Genomic DNA, 26,117 nt, shown 5'->3' on the forward strand with positions numbered 1-26,117 from the left:
AAAAACGCTGACATTGTCCCGATTTTAAAGTCAAGCAAACCACAGGACAATATAAAGAGTTACCGGCCCATTTCCTTGCTTCCTTGCGTCAGTAAAGTCCTAGAAAAAATAATAGCCAAGCGGCTGATGTATTTTGCCTTAAAAGAAAAACACATTAGTCCAAACCAAGTAGCCTTTAAACAAGGACAAGGAACTACAGATATTCTTTTACACCTCGAGCACTATCTGTCAAAAGCAATTTCCAATCGAAATCATGTCACTGTTCTTGGACTCGACTTCGAGAAAGCTTTTGACAGAATCGGCATACACATTGTTTTGCGACAGTTAAAAAAATGGAATGTCGGTAAAAAATCTTTAATATTGTAAAAAGCATGCTATCTTCCAGAACATTCCGAATCAAAATAAACAACGGGTACTCTGATAGGGTATCCTTGTACAATGGTATTGCACAAGGCTCCCCAATTTCCGTTATATTTTTTATAATAGCATTCGAAGAAATTAATAGTATTTTAAAAAAATATAAAATTGAACACTCCGTCTACGCTGACGATGTACTAATATTTTGCAAAAACAAAAACTTAAACGACGTTAAAATCTTATTTACGAATATCCTTGACGATCTGTCAGATTGGGCCCTCACCTCAGGCGCAAATATTTCATACACAAAATGTAATACACTTCACATATGCAAAAAGACAAATTGTACAGATTTCACACTTACATATAAGAATACTGTTATACAAAATGTTACGAAACTTAAAATCTTAGGAGTAATATTCGACAAAACTTTATTATTTAAAGACCATTGTATGTATATTAAAACTAAAATTATGAGTAGACTAAACATTTTGAAATATTTAGCTTCTAAGCATAGCAATGTTCACCAAACAACATTAGTCAACATAATGAAATCACTCATACTGTCGGTCATCGATTACGGTCTGCCAGTCTATGGAAATTGCTCAAAAACCACTATGGCAACACTTTCTGCAACTTACCATGCCGCTGCACGTATAAGCCTCCGGGCGTTTCCTACAACCCCAATACAAAATCTCCTGGCTGAAGCTGGTTTGCCAGAAATTGGAGACCGAGTTTACCACAACACCATCAGGCTTATTCCGAAATTGTTCATAACGAACAATACTATTATACACAATGATGTCAAAAATTCTTTAAAAAGGACAAGAAATCTAAAGCGCTCGTCAACTATTCTTCGTGTTGTCCAAAGTGTCAAAGAGTTAAATATACCTATGAAGCCCATCCTCACCTCAGCTCCCAAATTCCCTCATTGGTGTATGCCCACATCCGCGTTTATTTCTACTCTAATTTGTTACTCGAAACGAGATACAGCACCAATAATCTACCAAAAATTATTCATCGCAATACAAAACCAATGGAAAAGTAACGGTTGGAGCTTTATATTTACTGATGGGTCCAAGGATAATTGCACTACCTCATTCGCCGTTGTCAAAGAAAATTGCAATATAATAAAAACCGGAATTCTTCCTTCACATTGCTCAGTTTTCACAGCCGAAGCATTAGCAATCAGTCTCGCCGTTGAATTCGCTGCCACAAGCAAAGGGAGATACGTAATCTGCACGGACAGCAAAGCCTCTTTTTGTGCGATCCAAAACTCCAGAAACAAGGAGCCACTAATTGCAAAAATTAAAACGCAACTACAACAACACAGTAGCAAAATTAAAATAATGTGGATTCCAGGTCACTGCGGTATTAGTGGAAATGAAAACGCTGACAAAGCTGCCAAAAATGCATCCCACACGCCTTGTCTCACATTCAATCCTACCCTGAAGGCCGACATTTTAAAATTAGTACAAGCAGCCGCCAAAAGACATACAGATAATAAATGGGTATCGTACCTACATCCTTACAAATATATCAATCCAACCCGTTCAAAACCCTTCCCACCAAGCTCACTTCCAGCCCAAAAAATAAAAGTCTTTACACGTCTTCGACTAGGACACACGAAGATTACTCACCAACACCTACTCAATGGGAGCACATCTGGAATTTGCCCTAAATGTAATTGCCCATTATCCACAGTTCACATCGTCGATAACTGTCCAAAGTTTAAAAACGCAAGAGAAAACATCTTCGGAAATGAAAAACCTTCTAACCTCTTAAAAGAATCCTCATTAGACAACATTACCCACATCTTCGACTTTATCTACCAAAATAAACTGCTACATTGTATTTAATTTAAGAATACTCATCTTCATCTACACGCCCACTTATGGTTACATGTGTATATCTTGATAACCGCTGCACCAATTTCTTCCAAACTTGGCACAGTTGTTAGCCCTGGTGCAGCATACCAAATGGCCAAAAATTTTTAAAATCGGACAATAACCACGCCCACATCCCATATAACGGTAATTTGGAAAAATACGAAATCCTCGATAAATCAGTAAATATTAAAGCTAATTTATTCAAAATTGATGGTTGCAACAGTTCTTTACCAAGAAATACGTTTGTGTTAAAATTTTGGAAAATGGGCGTGGCACCGCCCACTTATGGTCACATATATGTATCTCGGTAACCGTTGTACCAATTTGTACCAAGCTCGGTATGGCTATTGTGCTTGCCACATAGAAGCAAAACGTTCAAAATTATTGAAATCGGACCGCTTTTCATATAACGGTAAATTTCAGAAATAATTTCAATATTTCGAAATTTAAGGACGCTAATTTACTTAAAATTTATACACCCCGGCTTATCATGTAGCGGTAGCTTTCGGAAAGGTGGAAAACATATATTTAATACTTGCGCCGGGTATTTAATGTTCGGCTCCGCCCGAACTTAGACTTTCTCACTTGTTTTTATTTCGCTTCTTTGCTTCATTTCCGAGAATGCAAAGTAGAATGCTGCATACTGAAAAATATATAATATATAAATGTGGAAATTTGTCTCGCAAAAAAATCATGTTTTGCTTTGTTCAATTTGCAGCGAAGTTGAAGTCAGTCAATGAAGTGAAGTACAAGAGTGAGGAAGTAAAATTTTAAGCTTAATGAGCTTATAATATGCATTTTTATGTAAAATCTAAATACCTAAATACATACATATGTATGTATAATAACTGATTTATAAAAATTTTAATTCATTTTAATCTTGTAGGACATTTTCTGATTTCAAATTAATATAAATAATCCATGCGTTCTCACTTCGTTTGAAGGTAATGCTGCAGGTAAGGGCTTACCGCCAATGATATGCCCATGTCAAAAAATAATGCCTTCTTGAAGCGAAAGGGTAAGCGATTCCCATCGCCTAGCTCGTTTCCACTTTCGTTTCTGTGGTATTCGTGTTTTTTGCTGGGTAGGTAAGAATTATGTAACTATCGAATATTATTTGCCAAAGGTCTGTTGAAAAAACTGGATGAATCGCTAGCGGTGAGTAATTAATTGTGACTGCCTGCAACAAGGAAAAGTCGAACTCAGCTAATTAAAAAACGAATTACAAGCTATTCATCACAGGTGAATCTTTTCAAGAAGTCACCCGGGAACTAAGCGGATCTGAGACCTTCATTGTCCGTGATTTCAATAATGCAAATTATTATAAAAAACGGGTGCTGTTTTAACAATATAACAAGATTTTAAACTAATTCGGCTGGCAGCCACGACTTTCAAAACAGAAATTTTCATTCCTAGAAAATAACAATTTATTTACCATATCGACCTATTTGAAACCTCGCTATTAATTTATTAATCCCAACGGCTTTTTACCCTCCATTCCCACCCAACCGACACGAGGGGCGCAGTCCGCAGGACGTACGGAACCTTTAGTCGTTTTTTTTTAGTTTTTTGGTGCCGAGTAATGGAAACAGGAGTTTGTTAAGTGTCGAGATTTAAAGCTATTCAGCTACAGAATCAAATTCATCAGCTGATTGGATATGCTAAAGATAGTATTTCAATTATTGAGAGTGGAAATTATAGTTTTCTTTATAGTAAAAATCTAGTCCGATTTATCAAACGTGCTGGAATGAGAGTTAAAATCTTGACATAAACAACGGAATGATTCGTTTAGTTCAAAATTAGTTTTGCATGGCTTCAAAAACAGAGGTCGAAAGTGTCTTGACACTCGAGAGGGCACATTAAAATTGACCTCAGCCAGAAGGGCCGGGCTATTAATCAAGCCTGTCATTAATTTTACGATAAATATTATACCTAGCATTTCTCTACGACTTGCGAGTGTAGGCAAATTTATGAGCTTTAGACGATTTGTGTAAGGGGGGAGATTGTAATCGGAATCCCAGTGAAAGTCACGCAACGCAAAAAGCAAGAATTGTTTTTGAATTGATTCAACCCTCTCTGAATGAACTTGGTAGCGGGGATTCCAAACAATAGATCCGTATTCTAGTATAGGCCTAACTAAAGTGGTAAAAGGAGCTTTTGTAACATAAGAATCTTTGAACTCTTTTGACCATCGCTTTACAAATGCAAAAACGCTTTTGGCTTTATTGACTGTAACATTAATATGATGGTTGAAATTGAGTTTCGAACCATTGTGATACCAAGATCGACAAAATTGGATACCTGCTCCAGATTATAATTTGAAATTGAATAAACAGCTGGTTGAACAGCCTTCCTAGAGAAACACATAACTTTACATTTTTGCAGGTTTAGTGGCATATAGTTTGCATAACACCAACTAACCACGTTGCTCAGATCCGCTTGTAACAAAGACCTTTCTTCGATAGAGGACAATGTTTTAAAAAGTTGTAATAGTCGACTGGATTGTACATAAGAAATTGATTTCTTATTCGAAAAAAAATATATATGTATGTACATATTACTGGCAAGTTGCCGGCATTATTGCCGCAGCATGTTGCTAAGCTCGAACTTCTACTTCTGGTGAATGCATATTTCGCTGCTCGAAAAAAAATGCACTGAACAATAACACAAATGTTCGAAAATCTAAACACATATAAGTAGGTTTTTGGGTTTAAATCGGTCTTTTCAACCGAACCACCACCTTGACCAGATTACCAGAGGAAAATTCGTAAGTTAAAAATTTTACCAGCTAAAGCAAACCATTCGCACCAAGAATATTAATAGAAAATTAATTTTAAATTTGGGTAGGTTTTCGAAATCAAAATTCTCGGGTTCTTCTGTTTTAGAAAAAGTTGGCAAAATGGCTACTCCGTTGTCAGAAGAAGAATTAATTGAAATTATCACTCGAAATTTGCGGACAGACATTCGACATGAATTATTGTACGTACCTATTCGATCGTTAGCTCATTTGCGTAAACATGTGCAAAAGCGTGAATTTCTTTTTGCCGATGAAAGCAGTCGTCGCATGCCAGCTATGCGTAATGTACCGGCCACCACTTATACCGGCCGGCGTCCAGTATCCGCCGTGGAAGTATGTAAAGCCACCAAAGCACTAAATATCATTTTGACCCCACCAATGGGAAAACAAGTGGAAACATGTCGTCCTTTTCAACGCTTATACATAGATATTTTAGGTCCTTATCCCAGGAGCAAGAAAGGAAATATTGGGCTGTTGATCGTCCTTGATCATTTCTCAAAATACCACTGGTTATGCCCGTTAAAGAAATTTAAATAAGATTTAATAAAAGACTTTCTTGGACGTCCATTTTTCATTGCTTTGGTGTTCCCGAAGTCATCGTTAGCGATAACGGCACACAATTCAAAGCTAATGAGTTTAATGCATTTTTGACCCAGCTGGGAATTCAGCATACATATACCGCTTTGTATTCTCCACAGGCCAATGCGTCCAAACTGACCAAACAAAATGGGATGAAAACCTGAGCAGCATAAGTTGTTCTTTAAGAAATTCTTTGCACCAATCCATTGGATGCTCGCCCTTTCACGCTCTTTTCGGGTTGAATATGATCACCCCGGGGCTCAGCTTATAAACTCCTGTAATGGTCGACTGGATTGTAAATAAGAAATTGCTTTCTTATTGGAAAAAAAAAATATATATATATATGTACATATTACTGGGAAGCTGCCGGCATTATTGCCGCAACATGTTGCTAAGGGCGAACTTCTACTTCTGGTGAATGCATATTTCGCTGTTGGAAAAAAAAATGCACTGAACAATAACACAAATTTCTCGAAAATCGAAACACATATAAGTAGGTTTTTGGGTTTAAATCGGTCTTTTCAACCGAACCACCACCTTGACCAGATTACCAGAGGAAAATACGTAAGTTAGAAATTTTACCAGCTAAAGCAAAAACCAAGAATATTAATAGAAAATTAATTTTAAATTTGGGTAGGTTTACGAAATCAAAATTCTCGGGGTTCTTCCGTCAATTGGATGGCTTATCTAGTCCATTTTGTTCATTTTGGTGGAGTATTTTCTTTCGGAAAACGTTCCAAGTTTCCTAAATCAAGGTAAATAGAACTTCCACAGATATTTTCTTATATACATATGTATGTACCAAAACTTATACGATGTCAAAACCAATCGTATGTACATACGTAACCGCCCAACATTTTAATTTTCATATGTACTTATACATTTGTATGTACCACTTTTAGACCCGGTAGTTTAGCCGTACTTGTCCGTGCCTGGGCGCACAGAAAACCAAAGTGGCCAGCAAGGGTCGCCATCGGCTAGCTTCAATACAATTTGAATACCCTGCGTCAGTCACCTAGAAATATCTGCACCGCGCGGTTTAATTAACCAAAAAACTCCAACTCCAGAAATTTTCAAGGAACCTCATGGCCGGCTGTCCGAAAAGTGCTAAAAAAAATAAGTGAACAGAAAAATAAAATAAGAATTTTTGGAAAAAACGCGTACGTGGCATACTTTGTCAAAAGCTTTACTGAAATCGGTGTATATTACGTCGGTATGAGCATTTTCTCTAAAACCGCTTGAGATATGAATTGTAAACTCCAATAAAATAGTGATAGTAGATTTTCCTTTAGAAAACCCGTGTTGAGATTGTGAAATTGAAGAAGATATAGAATATGTCAGCTTATTAACAATAATTGCTTCGAATAATTTGGGGATAGGGGAGAGCTTCGCTATGCCTCGATAGTTTTCTATAGAGGACCTGCTGACGTTTTTGTGAAGTGGTATTATGAAAGACTCCTTCCAGGATGACGGGAGAACGCGGTGTTTAAGTGACAAATTGAATAGAGTTGTTAAAGGCTCGCAGATGTTCTCAGCGCAGTTTTTAAGAAAACAGGTCGGAATATGATCAGGTCCAGGCCTAATTGACGCTTTTAAGGTTTTTAAATAGTGTATCGGAAGATATTACTGGAATATAAGCAGAGTTGATTGGACAAAGCTCGTACGGATAGCTTCCACTTATAGGGATGTCTACAGAATAATTGGACCTAAAGAACTGGGCAAACATGTTGGCAATGAGTTGGCTGTCGCTAGACACAGTGTTGCGATAATGCATAGCGGACGGAAAACCATGTACTTTACACTTTGAATTTACGAAACCATAAAATGATTTAGGATTGTTAATTAAATTCTTCTTAATTTTACATAAATATGAATTATGACATTTCTTATTTAATGAAAAATAGATATGCCGCAAAACTGAGTACTTTACGTAATCACTGTGTAAGCCCGTTCTTTTATGCAGTTTAAAAGAATGTGACTTTTTATTTTCCAATTTTTTAAGCTCCATAATTGTATTGGATCTTCATGAACAATATTACGTGTTGGCACAAACTTTCGAAACAAATTGAAAACAGTATCATTATAGTGCTCAACGCTACGCTCCACGTCATCTCTATATATTGGCCAAGATAACTTTGAAAGTTCTTTGTTAATTTTGCTGAAATTTGCTTTCGCAAAAACCTATCTAGTACTTGAACTATACGACTTATTATTATGTATCTCATTTATGATTTCGTAGCTTAACTCAAGAGCGGGATGGTACGCATCCTCTGGCAAAACTAGGGGACCACACCGATTAATAGAGGCCTTCGGAACATCATCAACGTAAACAAGATCCAAGACCTTTCCAAACTTATTTTGACATATATTTATTTGTTTAAGGCAAAATTCAGCTATTTCCTCCAGAAATACATTGTAACTATCTCTAGATGAGACTGGTACAACATCGGTGTCAATGACGTTCCATGAAATGTGTGGCAGATTTAAATCGCCCAAAACAGTCATAGAATCGGATGCCGTAAGCATTGCATTTACGGTCTCAAGTAAAGAAACTAGCTCCATATATACTGATACGGCAGAATAAGGGGGAATGTAGCAAAGAGCTAAATAAATATAAATCTTTCCAGCCTGTACACGTATACATTTAAATTCGGTATATTCAATGATAGGAACACTAACTTCCTCAGATGGTATCGATGAATGCACCGCAAAAAGAACACCACCGCCGATTCTGCCCTCGCGGTCACTCCTGTATATTTGATATTCATTTGGAAGAATTTCGGAATTAAAAATATGAGGTTTGAGCCATGTTTCGGTCAAGGAAATAATATTATAATTGCAGTCAAAACCTTTTAAATATAAGTCAGTTAATTTGGTATTCAAACCTCTAACGTTTTGATAGTAAATACTTAAATTAGACTTGCGAGTTAGTTTTTTGAATCCGAATTAAGATTATAAATTTTAGCTACGTTATTATTACTTTTATTAGGTTTATACTCAAACTCGCGAACAAACGCCCCGATCGGCCAAAATGAACTATTTAATAGTGAATCAAAATCTTCGGAAGCTACATCAATTTTAAAAGATGAAATATCGCTATCGTATTTAAAATTAAATTTACGAATAAATACATCTTTAGTTCTAATTTTAGTCGATATGTATGACCTTATATCATCCGAAGAAGTATCTTTAGCAAATCTAGAGACAATGATTGATCTTCTCGGAGGAATTACAATAATAATGTCTGATGTGCGTGGCTCCGAACTATTCGGAAGAACTAAGTTAGACAGCGCAGCTTCAGATGTTGATGGCAACAGTGTTAAATCAACGGTTTGACTATTTTTAGAAGTAGACATAGTGGATATGGCTTTAGTTAGCGGAGGCTCCAATGCCTGAGGGCGTGGAGAAGATAGATTAATAAGTTCCAAAGATTGGGATGGAGGATTTTTGTCACTAGATTTAGCGGCTGTCTTTCTAGGTGGACTAATAACACGCCTACCTTTACTTTCTCGGCTATCCTCAGAGTGTGGAGGGTTGTCGAGACATGTGAAAGACCTAAACATTTTTTCGTAATGCTTAAATTTCTCAACAAGCGCCGACGAAGGATCTGTCGTCTCAGAAAAACCATTTCTGGACTGCCTAAAGAATTTAAATAAATCAACTTCGGTTGATCTACATTTTTGATAAGACCAACGAAGACCCTTTCCCTCGTTAATAGCGTCTAACACCCTACCGCTCAAACCAGCACATTTTATATTGGCAATCCCATCGCAGAGCCAGCATGACACATAGGAGTAGCTTTTAACGTGGCAATTGGTGTAAATACACGACATGTTTAAAATTATATTTAGTTTTTAGGTTTTAGAAGCAAAAATGCAAAACAGTTTTGAAAACGATGTATCAAACAAAGAACCAATCAGCTGGTAAATATCACTTGGAAAGCTATGTAGCGAACAGTTCTAAATGCACTGTATATTTGACACCTAATAAACACAACGCAAACAGCTGTGACAAAGATGAAACAGCAGAAATGACAAAAACAAAAAAGATCAAAATCAATGTGCACAAACAAAAACAATTGTACAACAACAATATATTATATGAAACAAAATACTCGGCACATGCAATTAAGAATATCAAGTTAAATTAATCAAATTTACAGGAAATTTTGATATGTTACTTATCTTTAAATTGTGCACCAGAAGTTTATTAAAAATTTTTTTAATTTTTTACTTTATTAAGCGTAAACAGCTTTATAAAACACAAAATTTAAGCAGATCACAAAAAACACAACTTCGCAGCTTTGACGTTAAGCAGAAATTTTTCAAAACAGTCCCAGAAGAAAGGACTAAAAACGAATTACAAAAACTGAAATAGAAAACCATTAATGGCGTTACAATTTCTGAACAACCAAAAAAATGAGAAGGAAAACATTTTTGGAAAAGATTGTGAAGATGAAAGTCAGGAGGATACATCCGACATTTGCAGCCTCGATGCAATTCTCAAAAATGAATTATTGTACCACAATAAAAAATAAATATAACTGAAAGTCTTCTCAACTGGTGCAAATAATTTAAAATTTTGTCAATTTTTAAGTTATTCAAGTTTGTCGCCTTACGACGCTTTAAGAAACAGGCTGGAACCGCCAAGCGACGATATGTGGAAATTTCCTAATGGTTGTAAGCATTTAATACCACGTTAAAGGCGCCAAACATTTTTCCAAATTACGTCAAAGTCAGAGGAAATTTGCAAAAAATTCAAATCTTGAGCGTTTTATCATCAGCAGTCATTCAACTCTACGGATTGCGCCACAAAACTACATTGCTTATAATCTCTATATATAAATACGCCACAAGAAAATTTTGCAATCCCTTTTTTGAAGGCACTCTCCGCTCGATTTCAATGAAACATACACCGATTTAAAGGATATAACTTCCTCTAATCCAGAAATGTAAACACCGATATATAGGGGGCGTGGCATCTGACATATAGACTTAAATGTGAAAACCACTATATCTCTAAAACGAATTATGCTGGGGTACTGAAACTCAGCACAGATGCATAGATTGTAAATACCCTACTTACGGAAAAAAAATGGTAGGTACTGGGAAAGTGGGCGTGGCACCTCCTATAATAATAATAATAGTTTGGCGCTTACACATATGTTAGTGTTTGGCCGAGCTTCTCCTCCGAGTTGTGGCGTGCGCCTTGATGTTGTCACACAAAGCGGGGGGACCTACAGTTTTACGCCGACTCCGAACGGCGATTGTACAAACTGAAATTCTCTTATCGGCCATCTCTGTAACCGCCTATGCCAACGTCCTGAAATTTGACACAGCAACATATGTTGTCAATACCGAGCTTACGGCGAAAAGCGGTAGATTTTGGAAAAGGGGGCGTGGCACCGCCCATACAAAATGAAATTTTCATATCGCTTATCTCTGGAACCGCTTATGCTGACGTCCTGAAATGTGACACAGCAACATATGTTGTCAATACCGTACTTACGACGAAAAGTGGTAAATTTTGGAAAAGGGGGCGTGGCACCGCCCATACAAATTGAAATTCTCATATCGCTTATCTCTGGGACCGCTTATGTTGACGTCCTGAAATGTGACACAGCAACATATGTTGTCAATACCGTACTTACGACGAAAAGTGCTAGATTTTGGAGAAGGGGGTGTGGCACCGCCCATTCAAACTGCAATTCTCATAACGCGTATCTCTGTAACCGCCTATGCTAACGTCCTGAAATTTTACACAGAAACATATATTGTCAATTCCGTGCTTACGGCGAAAGCGGGTAGATTTTGGAAAAGGGGGCGTGGCACCGCCCATACAAACTGAAATTCTCATAACGCGTATCTCTGTAACCGCCTACGCTAACGTCCTGAAATTTTACACAGAAACATATATTGTCAATACCGTGCTTACGGCGAAAACGGGTAGATTTTGGAAAAGGGGGCGTAGCACCGCCCATACAAACTGCAATTCTCATATCGCTTATCTCTGGAACCGCTTATGCTGACGTCCTTAAATTTGGGACAGCAACATATGTTGTCAATACCGTACTTACGGCGAAAAGTGGTAGATTTTGGAAAAGGGGGCGTGGCACCGCCCATACAAACTGCAATTCTCATATCGCTTATCTCTGGAACCGCTTATGCTGACGTCCTGAAATTTGACACAGCAACATATGTATGTTGCCAATACCGTGCTTACGGCGAAAAGTGGTAGATTTTGGAAAAGGAGGCGGGGCACCGCCCATACAAATTGAAATTCTCATATCGCTTATCTCTGGAACCGCTTATGCTGACGTCCTGAAATGTGACACAGAAACATATGTTGTCAATACCGTACTTACGGCGAAAAGTGATACATTTTGGAAAAGGGGGCGTGGCACCGCCCATACAAACTGCAATTCTCATATCGCGTATCTCTGTAACCGCCCATGCTAACGTCCTGTAATTTTACACAGAAACATATATTGTCAATACCGTGCTTACGGCGAAAATGGGTAGATTTTGGAAAAGGGGGCGTGGCACCGCCCATACAAACTGAAATTCTCATATCGCTTATCTCTGGAACCGCTTATGCTGACGTCCTGAAATTTGACACAGCAACATATGTTGTCAATACCGTACTTACGGCGAAAAGTGGTAGATTTTGGAAAAGGGGGCGTGGCACCGCCCATACAAACTGCAATTCTCATATCGCTTATCTCTGGAACCGCCTATGCTGACGTCCTGAAATTTGACACAGAAACATATGTTGTCAATACCGTACTTACGGTGAAGAGTGGTAGATTTTGGAAAGGAGGGCGTGGCACCGCCCATTCAAACAGGAATTCTCTTATCGGTCATCTCCGTAACCACCTATGCTAACGTCCTGAAATTTGACACAGCAACATATGTTGTCAATACCGTACTTACGGCGAAGAGTGGTAGATTTTGGAATGAAGGGCGTGGCACCGCCCATTCAAACTGAAATTCTCATACGCGTATCTCTGTAACCGCCTATGCTAACGTCCTGAAATTTGACACAGAAACATATGTTGTCAATACCGTACTTACGGTGAAGAGTGGTAGATTTTGGAAAGGAGTGCGTGGCACCGCCCATTCAAACAGGAATTCTCTTATCGGTCATCTCCGTAACCACCTATGCTAACGTCCTGAAATTTGACACAGCAACATATGTTGTCAATACCGTACTTACGGACTTATTTACAGTCTGAATTGTTTGACATATTAGTCAGTGATGAGCATCTCATCTATACATACAAATACATATGCATATTTTTTATAAATGAAAATCGAGGTTCCTTTTTCGGTATATTTTCAAAAGCTACTGAGGAGGAGACTTGGTAGAATTAGCACTAATCAATCCGGTATTAACGTTCATAATTCGATTTTAAGTTTTGCTGTAAATTCGCTATAAATTATGCCGGTGGACTTCAAAATAGTAATTCGCATAAAAGATTTAGTACTGGTGACTGGTGAAATTTAAAAGTGTATAAAAAAAGATGTCGAATTTCGACAACTTGGCGATACTAGTATCAGAAATTGCTTCAAAATAATGCAATGCCAGAACCAAAGCAACTGTACTTATAGGGAGTATATTGGCACCATATTAACTTGTATCTTCGTTTTTGGTTTGGATGATAAGTGGCCTGGTCGATGGGTTCAGGATTATGGCAGTACTTAACTAAGCTCTTTCATATAACTTTAGTTCACACAAAATTCAAGTCTCGCCAAAGTTCTACATCCAATCGTACCAGTATCGTTCAGATATATAGTACTGAGTACTTTGGAGTATCTATTCATGCTTAAATCTATTAGTGAATTAGTAGTTAGGCTAGTTCCATTAACTAACTTTCATTTCTCTTACCCGCAGTGTACGAATGTTGTCACGATATGGGGAAAGGTCCCGATCTCCCGTTTTTGGCAGAGTGATTAGCAGAGAGCCACTAATACCACAGCGTGTAACCATTGGACACCGACAACGGCATTATGGAATTGACGGAAGTATCTATGGCAGCTCATCACCGCGCGTATACGGAGCAGAATCGAAATCAACATCGACTTCCCATGTGGGGGCTGGAGGTGGTAGCGCTCGCCGGCCTTCAAAATATCGCTATGTGGGTGCCAGTGACTCAACCTTGAATGGGGCTAATGGAGGTAACACGAACTCAGTAAATGTGCAAGGCAGCTTCCAACGCTTAAAAGAGCTCATTTGGACTGAGCGGGCTAAGGAATTGACACAACAACGACGAGCAGAGGAGATGGCAGCACGAGCCGCCGTACTTAAAGAGATCGCCAATGGAAAAAAGTGAGTATGCATTTTATTTTACCCATATATACAGACATTTACAAACCATATGTTTGTGTATCGTAAGTATTTAATATGTAATATCAAGCCACATTAAACTGTTAGTAGCATTAGTGCAAAAACTACAAGAAGGGTGCTTTTTGTTGTTGATTATTTACTCTACAATGTCAAAAAGGTAAACAAAGTTTGAAATTGCAGAATAAAATGTAAACAAAAATGACAATTCACGGAACACTTCGAATGGGAAACACTAAAATTGCATCCCTGCTGCTGGTACCTATTAAGTGTGCCTTGGTAAACATTTATATTGCTAGTAAAATATAATCGCAATATATTTTAAAAAAGCTTGCAAACCGTCCTCCTTTGCCACAAAATGTCCTCCGTCCTCCCCAAAAACTGAAAAGTCCGCATAAAAAGCTAGGCACTCCTTTTTTATCTTTTCTTTATTTCACATTTTTAATACTTAGTTTAGATATGAAGTTCGTAAATTACTTTCAAAAATACAAGATAATGAAGAGAAATCTGAAATTGAGAACCATCTTATTAAACTGACACTAAATATAATAACACAGTGCAACACTCAAAAAGTGATGGGAACGAGACCAATTGCATTCATTAAGAGAGGTCAAAACACGCATAAGTACAAAATCATTTGTAAAATTTGGCTCCAATTTCTTTTTTTATATCGATTAGAAGTTCAAAAGTAAACAAGTACAATGATTTTATTTTTTTTTTTTTGGTTTCGCTCACAAATTTCATACACATACTTATATGTATACATATTAGGGTGATCCAAAATAACTAACCTAACGACCTAAGGCCATAAGCCTTAAAAGAACCTATTTACTGAGAAGAAAATTCTCCCATTTGGAAAAATTTTTACTCCGGTTTTAAAAGGTGTCGCACAGTGGGCCGCCTCATAGAAGTTAGCCGGGAAAAAATATTTAATTGCTTCAGATGCTTAGATTTGTTGTAAAAAGTGGGCATACAAAAATTTACCTTGATCAAGGATCGATTAGATGACACCAGAGGTTCTTTGAGGAGGGTTTGTAGCAAAAACGATATATTGAAGGTATCTACATATAAATACGCCACAATAAAATTTTTTAGCCAACTTTTTTAAGGGCACCGTTCTCTTGAAAGGATATAACGTCCCCTAAACAAGAAATGTTAACCCCATTATACAGGGGGTGTGGCATCTGACATACTGACTAAAATGTGAAATATGATGTATCTCTAAAACCAATCACGCTGGGGAATTGAAACTTGGCACGGATGCACAAATTGTAAATACCCTACTTACGACGAAAAATGATAGTTATTGGAAAAGGGGGCGTGGCACTACCAATACAAACTGAAATTCTCATATCGCTTATCTCTGGAACCGCTTACGCTAACGTTCTGCAATTTGAAACAGCTACATATGTTATCAATTTCGTACATATGGCGAAAAGTGGTTTGTATTGGAAGGGCGGATGTGGCACCACCCACACAAAATCCAATTTCCATGTCGCTTATCTCTGGAACTACTTATGGTAAGGTTATGGATACACCTACATCTACAAATTAGAAAATAACAAGAATCATTCAATTGGGAAGAATTTTCTCCCAGATTTCAAAATCGCATTGAATGATTGTTATTTTGTGGAAGGATTTATCTTCCGATAGGGGGCTCAGGGATTGAGAGCTATCCTAAAGAATCCGATTTAAGGGCACAATAGCTTAATCTTTTGAATACTTGGTACCAAAATATATTTTTTATATATCGATTTTTGGCCCAGTCCTGACAAAACCCGTGTGAACACCTTCGAGGTACTTTCTTAACTTCTAGCAATTCTGATAAAGAGAAATTGGAGTTTATGTAGATGTTGGAAATGTAGTTTTTAACCTTCCCAAGGGCTCTGAGACCATTATAATCGAAAAACGTATTTACAGTTTAAATTAATTTTAAAGCTTTACAGTGCAAAGAAAATACTATTTCAAGTTTGAATGTAAAATTGTTTAATATATACAATTATTTTTTAATCAATATATAACTTATAACTACATATTTGTTCTTTTTTTTATATATTTTTGAGTTATGTCTGCGAAATGTCACTGTCGGGAACTTTCATCTGCTTTATCATTCGCAATTCTTGGGTAACTATGACCATTTTTTCGTACAGACTCTGCTTGAATAATATGGAATTTGACATTGTTGCAAGATCGTGCAAAGTATGGCTTAAGCATTATCTAAAAGTAGGAATCATGGAGAGTCTCACATGGCAGCACAGTGTTTAGATTGTCCAAAAAAGTTCGATTTGTTCATATTTTTTGACGGAAAACCGCCTAATTTTGAAACATTACCCTGGCTACGCCCCTCATCACATATTAATTGCTTTTATTTCATAAAAAAGAGCATCGTTTTCTATGCCAAGTACATTCTTTTCTTTCAGTTCTGGCACACCTCTGTGATAAACAACACACCACTTTTTAAAAATGTTTGTTTGATTTGTGTAATTTTTAGAAAACAAAGTTTCAAAACATCAAATTTGACCTACAAAAAAACTACTGAAGTGTGCTTTAAAACACCAAAGGATAATTTGTTCAATGTAATTGGACATTTCTTAACAAGTTGGAATTATCAAAACCTCAAAATTCCACTTTGAATTTTTCCGGCTAATGGCATCATTGTGTGTCGGTGGGCATTTGAAATTTTTCATGTAAATAACATGTAAAAAAATGTGTTTTCATTAAAACTGTTATAACCGTTTGAGCTAAAATTTGTTTCTTGGCATATTCTTTTAGGACATTAAATTCTCCAAAAAATGATTTTAAATTTGGTTATCTAGACTTAAAAATGGGAATGTGCCGGATAGAGATTTTGCCGTATAACCGGATTCCAGGTACCATGTAAAAAATAAGAGCCGGATTCGAATATCTGATCGGATACCCGGTAGGCTGCTGCCCTTTATAAATTTGGCAATATTGTTAATATACGTAATTAAGAAAACGAAATTTCTTCTCTGAAATCCAAGTTATAAAATAATCCTGTTTTTAAAACATGACTTTTCCGCCTACAACCCTGATTTATAGGTTATACAGGCCTGCGAAATCAATTTTTTTTTTTTATTTTTTGAATATCTCGGTTCGTTAAATTTAAATACATATTTGGCTTTTTTCTAGCACGTCGAGATTTTCTTTATTGGTGGCATATATATTTTAGGACTTTTAGCAATTTGCATGAAAAACCAAAAATTAATACATTTAGAATTGAATTTTTACTTAAAAACCAACAGTATTGGTTAATTAAATCTTGTAAAATACACATAAATAATAATAATAATAATAGATTGGCGCTTACACATATGTTAGTGTTTGGCCGAGCTTCTCCTCCGATTTGTGGCGTGCGCCTTGATGTTGTCACACAAAGCGGAGGGACCTACAGTTTTACGCCGACTCGGAACGGCGATTGTATTTTTATGAGAAGCTGTTTTTCATGGCAGAAATGCACTCGGAGGTTTGCCATTGCCTGCCGAGGGACGACCGCTGTTAAGAAAAAACCTTTTTCCATATTTTTTGCGATGTTGCTTTGACCAGGGTTTGAACCCAGACGTTGCGGAGTGGAAACGCGCACTGCTTACCACTACACCACAGCGGCCGACACATAAATAGACTAAGTAAATTAGGAAAACCTACGTAATTTCGAAATTAACGCTAAGAAACGCACATTACTGCCGTTAACTTCGAAATTATTTAAGCTTTTCCGATTTAGTTAGTCTATTTGTCGGTATTTTTAACTAACGCTATTTGTTTTTAAGTAACAATTCAATTCTAAATTATTCAATTTTTTGATTTTCATGCAAATTGCTAAAAATCCTAAAATATAAATGTCATCAGTAAAAAATCTCGACATGCTAGAAAAAAACCAAAGATGTATTTTAATTCGACACACCTAGATATTTAAAAAACAACACAATTATTGGAAGGGGGAAACAAAATTTAAATATTGCAAGCCTGTGTTATTTGTGGTAAATAGAGGAGAAACGTCAAAGACAAAAGATGAAAAACCATGAACTCCGCTAAGCAAAAACGCGTAGTTATGTATTTTTATTAAACAATTTGATGAAAATCATACTAATATGCGTGCTTACATATCGTCGGCTTCCATTACCGTCCTGTTGTTGCAATATTTTGTGACCCACGTTTCAAAACTCGTTTTTTCTGACATCAATACAGCTAAAAACTGGGTAAAACTTCTTTTGAAGTGGGAGCTCACCAGGATATTTGTCAATGCTTGAGGAATCGTGGTAAGCAGTTACGGTTTCCAGACGTACTGATTTTTCAACTCTCGTACTGATTTTATTCATTTCTTCAATCAGTACGCTAATGTCCTGATTTTTCAAAGATTGTATTGATTTGTACTGAATTTTAAATTCTGAGCATACAAATTTGTAATAGGGGGTGCTGGGTAATTTTTCTCCATGTATTTTTTTCTGTAATATCATTCTACACAAGCAAAATACTTTAGGATATTTTTTAGGTTTTTACATAACGCTGGAATTCCTTAAACCGTAATCTAAAAAGTAAATAGAAAGAAATTTAATTATAGTTGACATATTTCAGATAATGTTTGATATTCGCAAGAAATTAATGCAATAAAAAGAGCAATGATTTTATGGGCATATAGCCGAGTCTATACGTGCATACCAGTGGATGATAATCTATATCTATCTATATCTATATCTATACTAATTATATAAAGAGAAGTCCCTTTTTTTTTGTAACAGGTAATCTCGCGAACGGCTGGTCCGATTTCCATGAAATTTTGGATATAAATAGCTTTCAGTAACCACCATGTTTTAGGCTAAAAAATTTACTTTTTTCGGGTAGGTGGACCAGAGACCGACCTATTCGAAAAAATCTTATTACGGTCCGATTCGCTTAAAATTTGGTACGTAAGTATCTTTTTAGCATATATTAGCATATATGATCCATGTTTTCCGAGAAGTGGACCAGGGACCGATCTATTCAAAAAATCGTATTTACGGTCCGATTTGCTTAAAATTCGGTACGTAGGTAGCTTCTTGCCTGGATAAGCTTATAGAATCCTCTTGTCCAATTTTCATGCTATTTCGAATATAAATAGCTTTGAGCAACCACCATATCAAGGGGCGAATTCGTCACTAGGCAAGATTTTTTTTCGCCAATCATAAACAACGGATACTGTCAAAATATAATTATAATATATAATATTATTATTATTATATAATACTAGCAGACCCGGCGAACTTCGTCCCGCCCAAAATTTTTATATATTTTATTGAAACTTTTTGGTCCAACATTTTCAAAATGGGTGCGAATCATTGCTCTACTGAAATGCAATATACATATACTTATTTCAGACGAAATACCTTAAAAGTTTGAACGCATAATAATATTGGAAAATCACATCCATTGGGCCAATCGCAACGCAAGAGCGTTCGATATACTCAATGATGCAACAGGTCGATTTAATCTGACCTTCACGGCCCCTTTTCTCACTTAGCTATTTTTAGTAATAACTCGACTTCAGCACCACTTGACAGCACGTTTTTGCAATAGTATTACATACATATTTAAAACATTAGTCAAATCGGATCATAAATAAGATTTTTAGTAATAACTCAACTACAGCGCCAACTTTCGGATTAAATTGCGAAACTAAACAATCCAGAGACCCACTCAAACACACACAAAAGTTTCGTTAAAATCCGTACAACCATTTAGGAGGATTTCACTTACAAACACACCTACAGAAGAATTATAAATACATTCAAAGATAGCTAGAGGTCGGTACGTTTGTAGACCTCACACCCCCTTTTAAAATAGCCCAAATTTTCTCCATGAGTATGGGCTTGATTTCAACTACATTCATATCTCCATACGAAATTCCAGTACTGTACCATGAATACCTTCAGAGATATGCAGTATAAAAATTCGATTTATATGGGAGGTGCCACGCCCCCCTTTCCAACAGCTACCCTTTTTCTTCATGAGTATGCGATTGATTTCGTATATCTCCATACCAAGTTCCAGAACTTTACCATGAACACTTCCAAAGATATGCAGTATGAAAAATTCGGTTTGTATGGAAGATGCCACGCCCCCTTTTCCAATAGTTCAAATTTTTCCTCAAGAGTTGGTATCTCTGTACCAAGTTCCAGAACTATACCGTGAACACTTCCAGAGATATGCAGTATGAAAAATTCGGTTTGTATGAGAGATGCCACACCCCTTTTTACAATAGCTCAAATTTTTCTCCAAGGGTATGCGATTGATTTCGTATATCTCCATACCTAGTTCCAGAACTCTACCATGCACACTTTCAGAGATATGTAGCATGAGAAATTCGGTTTGTATGGGAGGTGCCACGCCCCCTTTACATATAGCTTTTTTTAGCCGAAAGCTATCCTTGGGACACGTGCGGCAGGTGGCAGATTCAAAAACTCGGTTCCGCCGCTCTCGAGCCTTGCGAAAACTAAAAAACGGCTTTAGCTATCTTTGAATGTATTTATAATTCTTCTGTAGGTGTGTTTGTAAGTGAAATCCTCCTAAACGGTTGTACGGATTTTAACGAAACTTTTGTGTGTGTTTGAGTGGGTCTCTGGATGGTTTAGTTTCACAATTTAATCCGAAAGTTGGCGCTGTAGTTAAGTTATTACTAAAAATCTTATTTATGATCCGATTTGGCTAATGTTTTAAATATGTATGTAATACTATTGCAAAAACGTGCTGTCAAGTGGTGCTGAAGTCGAGTTATTACTAAAAATAGCTAAGTGAGAAAAGGGGCCGTGAAGGTCAGATTAAATCGACCTGTTGCATCATTGAGTATATCGAACGCTCTTGCGTTGCGATTGGCCCAATGGATGTGATTTTCCAATATTATTATGAGTTCAAACTTTTATTTCAGTAGAACAATGATTCGCACCCATTTTGAAATTGCCACCAACTATACTGTAAAGCTTCTAGGATATTCACTATAGAACCGGGTCATTGTTGCCGCCAGGGAGTGAAGAGGAAAAATTTATTTCGCTTTGCGAATAACCGTGCTATGAAATGCCGCACAACTGGAGAATTTCAAGAACTTCTTCACGGATATAACACGTTCCTTAGGTTATTTAAAGCGGCAAATGACCAATCTTAGCAGACGAATGTGCCAATGAAAATCGTAAACGAGAATTATTGGTGAAAATGTTGGACCAAAAAGTTTCAATAATATATATAAAAATTTTGGGCGGGACGAAGTTCGCCGGGTCTGCTAGTTTATTTAAAAAGAGGGCTGTCGAGGGTTGTTAGTTATCTCGAAAATAACTTTCAGTTTAATAACATCAAAACTGGAATTATTGAATGGCTTTTGCCTACAACTTACAATTCTTTGTTCTCAAATTATCTGACATTGTAAAGGAGTTTTTCATACAATACATCTCGATGTCTTTGATATTCTTTTTTAGCGAATTCTTAGCCTTTCAAAGTTTTTGCGCAGTTGAAAAAAGTAATTTAAGCCATGTGCAAATATGGATGAAGGGCCTGTTCGAGGCACGTAATAAAAGCGGCATTACTGCCGTACTGATGAAAAATGGCAACTGATAATACATTGCCAGAAATTCACACAGAACGTGATACTTTAATAATTCGTGCAACACTGCGGTTATGATTGCAACTCGAACAAGCCCGAAGTCTTTAAATAGTGGTACATTTCCACAGTTTGAAAAAATAGGCAATTTTTTTTTTCAATACCACACTCAAACGAAGCAGCAGAGAGGATCTTAAGTATAAAGTTTGCTTCCTGGCGCAAATAGAGAAACTGACTTCTAATTAAAATTTTTGAACGTTAACTCCTAATTAAAAGTAATTTTAAAATAAAATGTAAATGATTCTTTGGCTTTAAACACTGAAGTGGAAATGAGTTCATTATTGCTATTCAAAAACTACTTTTTGAGCAAAAACCAAACCAACCTAAATTCTGATATAAAAATTTAGGACTGGCGTGAATTTCTTCATGATCAAATGATTGAAGCAAAACCAAATTAGTATGGGACCACCCTTTAGGTACCACCTTTGCGATGAAATCGAAATCGGTTCACATGATCCAAAGTTCCATAGTTACATAAAAAAAAAAAATCTGATGAATTGATAACCTTCTCCTTTTTTATGTTAAAATGAATAACATTTTTTTATGAACTGCATTTTTTTAATATTGTTATTATTATTATTATTAAATATTGTTAAAAATAAGTCCTCTGGCGTTTTAAAGTATTTTCTGTTACTTACATTCATAAGTTTGAATAAAATTGTACTGAAAAGTACTGATTTTTATAGCATGAAAAAGCCTAAAGTACTTATTTCGCGCAAGAAAAATCTGGCAACCCTATAAGCAGTGCGGACTTCCACTCCGCAGGGCCTGCAAGAAACGACGATGCAGGAAAAAAATCTTTCGAGAAAACTGATTTACTCGAGCTCGCCTCGAAACGAGTCCACAAAATATATTCCAGAAATTTATTTTCTCGAGTTCGTCTCCAATTCGATACGATGTCGCCCTCGTTTTTGTGTTTATTGGGGATATACATGTAGGATCTTGAAATAGACTTAGAATGTGGTCATATTTTCTGAGGCCAATAACATAACGCGACATCAATTTTGTGATACGAAGTATAGTCAAGTTTACTATACAGAAGCTCAGAGGACGTTATGTGTGGTGCAATGAGTTGGATAGCTAGCTTTCTTCTTGTCCCTAAAGCAGTAACGACGCTGACACTCTCAATCTACGTAAAACAAACAACACATTGCTAACAACTTTATGTATGTATATGGTCAGAACAGCTCAACATACATAGAGTTAACAACAAAGCCTAAATTTCAAATTTTGTCAGTAAACAACAAATATTTTTGGAATATCTTCAACATGTACAACACTGTTACTAGTTAATGGGCAAGACATATGACTTTGCAACATTTAAGCAAAGACAATTATCATGGACCCATTGCGAAATTGCAGGCAAGTCACTATAACACAAATCTTAAACAAGACCGACACGGCTAGACAAATACAGTTGAATGTCGTCAGCATAAGCATGGACACTAACGTACTGAAACACAGAAAATACAATGTATTTAATACATCATTCACAAAAAGACTAAACAAAAGGGGACGAGGTAGTTGGTAGAAAAAAAATGTATCTCAAACGGTTCAATAGTTATAAGGGCTCGGAAACTCATGCAAATGTATGTTTTTATTAGACATCTTCAAATGTAAATGGTTAAGTCATCTTTACGAAACATTATTAAATATCCTTTAAAATGGCATTCAATCGTTAGTGAATACTTGTGCATATTTTGCAGTAAATGCATGGTTTTGCAAAAACAATACTTGCTATTGCATTGTTCTTGCACCTATTTTAGTATATTTACAATAAATGCATAAGGTTTACAACCATTTAAATTTTGTGACAAAAAATTTTGCCCTTGACAAAAAAAATTGCCATTGAGCCACTCTCTTATACCTCTGTTAGATCTCAATTAGTGGAAGACTGTAAGAGAGAGCTGGTCTTTATACATATCTGACAAACACGAAATTACCCTAATTTGGGTTCTGGCACATAGGGACATTTCCGGAAACGAGGCAGCGGACGAACTAGCAAGGTGCGGCACCGCACTGAATGTGTACCAAGCGGTGGACATGAACGCCTCGCTCAGGGAGATAAAAGTAACAATTACCGTAATGTGTCACTCGAAGGCTAAGCTGAGATGGAACCGTACAGGACACCTACAAACTTACTGCAGTATGCACAGAGCAGTGGCCCGTTGAGGTACAAACCGAAAGGATTCGTTTTCCCTTCAAAAGGTTCTGTCGTAGTTGCGATGACCCTGGCTCGAAAGAGACAGTCAAAGAATTCCGGTGGGAGTATCCAGCCCTCGCAAAGATGAGACTAAAGACACTCTGCAACCATTCCTGCAGAATGTTTTAAGTGCAGTTGCCTCTCTTTGCATGACGTACTGAAATTCACTAAAGCCACCAAATGGCTGTAGGTTGCACGAGGTATGGAATCAAAATGGCAAATTTTCTCAAACTATTACACTGTCATTGCCTCTATTTACACAAGATTGTAATTGATTGCTTGATTATAAACTAGTTTTATATACATACACATGTATTGTATTTTGAAGTAAATGGTTTTCGTTATTTTCTTGTTAAAGTACATGTTTTACTTATTTTTGTATCGGCAATAAAATGTTAGGAAAATATTTTTAATTGCATATTTTACTTGTTTATAGCGCATATTTTAGAATTTTGAGAGCATATTGTATGCGCATATTTTCGATTTTTTAGTGCATGAGATTCCGAGCCCTAGTTATAACATTTTTAATGAAAACTATTTCTTTACATGTCATTTACATAGAAAATTTCAAATGGCCACTGACACTTTTTAAAATTTTAATAATTTTTTTTTCCAAATGGGAGAATTTTCCATTCAGTAAATAAGTTCTTTTAAGGCCATGAATTGGTTAGGTAAGTCATTTTGGATCACTCTAATACACATACATATTTATATTATAAAATGATTTCAGTTGAACATTGAGCTATGCTAAAAACTCCTCAAATCCCCCCCTTCCCGCTCCGTTAACTTTGAAAAATGTGTTTTTAAATTACACGTTCTCATTGGGATCTTATTTCGGTAACTTCAAATTGAGATAAAAAAGAAATGGTTAACAACTTCTTCAAATCCTTTAGTACTTTTTCATTATTTGACCAGCTTAATCAAATGTTATTATTCCGATTCCCATCACCTCCTACTTTTTTAAATTTGTTGCACAGTGTAATCAATGGTTTGGTTTTTCTGGTTAACGAAACGAATATAACTTACGGAAAATCGCGTGATTTTTTATTATTTATTTATATTTTCATTATTTATCGGAGTATTGATTATTATAAAAAAAGCGCCGTAGGCGAAAATTTTTAATAAAATATCGCACGATTTTATTATAAAAAATTTTCATTATTTATCGAGGTATTGATTTTTATAAAGAACTAGCCGGTCATGGGTGCGCGAGGCTTCGCCACGCCCTGAATGTATGCATATGTATGTACATTTACATATTTGGAGAAAGAAATCATATGATATCATGTACTTCGTTTATTATATACATACATTAAAAATCTTGCCCAAATCCGTACAGTAGCGTGGTTAAAATATCTCGCCTTTCCTTTGTACTATGTATAGAAGATAGTAAATTTAAATAGTTGGCAACCCTACTCAAAAAACTTAAAGTTTTTGTAAATACGAAGCCCATGCACTTTCATTTGGTATCTCATTTTTTTATCCAACGGACGATGAAGATCTTATAGCTTTTAAACAGGTAGTAACCCTACTCAGAAAAATAAGACATTATTACATATCCAGAGGCTAAGTCTTTTCATTTGACAGTGACGGTGCAGAACTGACGCCTATGCTTATTAGAATTGAATGTAGTAATTTTCTTAACAGGTGGCAACCCTATTAAAATTCTAAATTAAAAAGGTCACTATGCTATCGATACAGAATATACTAGAGAAAATCTCGTCAAAATCCGTTCAGTAGTTTTCGAGATTACCGCGTACAAAGAATCTCGACTTTCCTTTATACTATGTACTAGGCTTCGCCACGCGCTGAATGTGTACATAAGTAAGTACATATACGCAGCAGGTGGCAACCCTATACAAAATAAAGCCTTATTGCACATCTAATGGCCAAGCCCTTTCATTTCACATCTTATGTTATCAATGCAACGAACGGTGTGCATCTTATAATTTTTCAGACAGCCGGCAACTCTGTTCAAAAAAATAAAACTTTATTGACAATCTGGAGGCCAAGTCTTCTCATTTAGTGACTCAGTATTTATTCCAACGAACAGCCCACATCTTATAATTTTTCGAGCAGGTGGCAACCCTCGTCGAAAATATAAAACCTAATTACACATCTGAACGCCAAGCCCATTGCTTTGAGACATATTTCTTTGAATGAATGAACTGCACAAATCTGATGTAATTAATAAAAAATGGCTTCACGTATTATATGTAAGGTTGTAATTTCTAAATAGGTGGCAGCCCCACTAAACAAATTTAAGCATTGAAGAAGTTTTTAGTTTTTTTGTTTTTAATTGAATGAACT

At 36.3% G+C, this 26,117-nt stretch overlaps 1 protein-coding gene across 1 annotated transcript in view; it reads left to right on the forward strand.

The window, feature by feature from the left end:
- Positions 1–26,117, forward strand: part of LOC118745596 (bromodomain-containing protein DDB_G0270170) — a gene marked incomplete at its 5' end in the record, with an annotated part of 156,215 nt that overhangs the window by 104,836 nt on the left and 25,262 nt on the right. Inside the window, 1 exon segment of the mRNA XM_036479106.1 lies at positions 13,516–13,950. Within this exon segment, the coding sequence (XP_036334999.1) occupies positions 13,516–13,950 (435 nt within the window).

The sequence above is a fragment of the Rhagoletis pomonella genome, unplaced genomic scaffold, assembly GCF_013731165.1.
Source record: "Rhagoletis pomonella isolate Grant_MI unplaced genomic scaffold, Rhpom_1.0 Rhpom_scaffold_00009, whole genome shotgun sequence".
In the NCBI taxonomy this organism is placed as follows: domain Eukaryota; kingdom Metazoa; phylum Arthropoda; class Insecta; order Diptera; family Tephritidae; genus Rhagoletis; species Rhagoletis pomonella.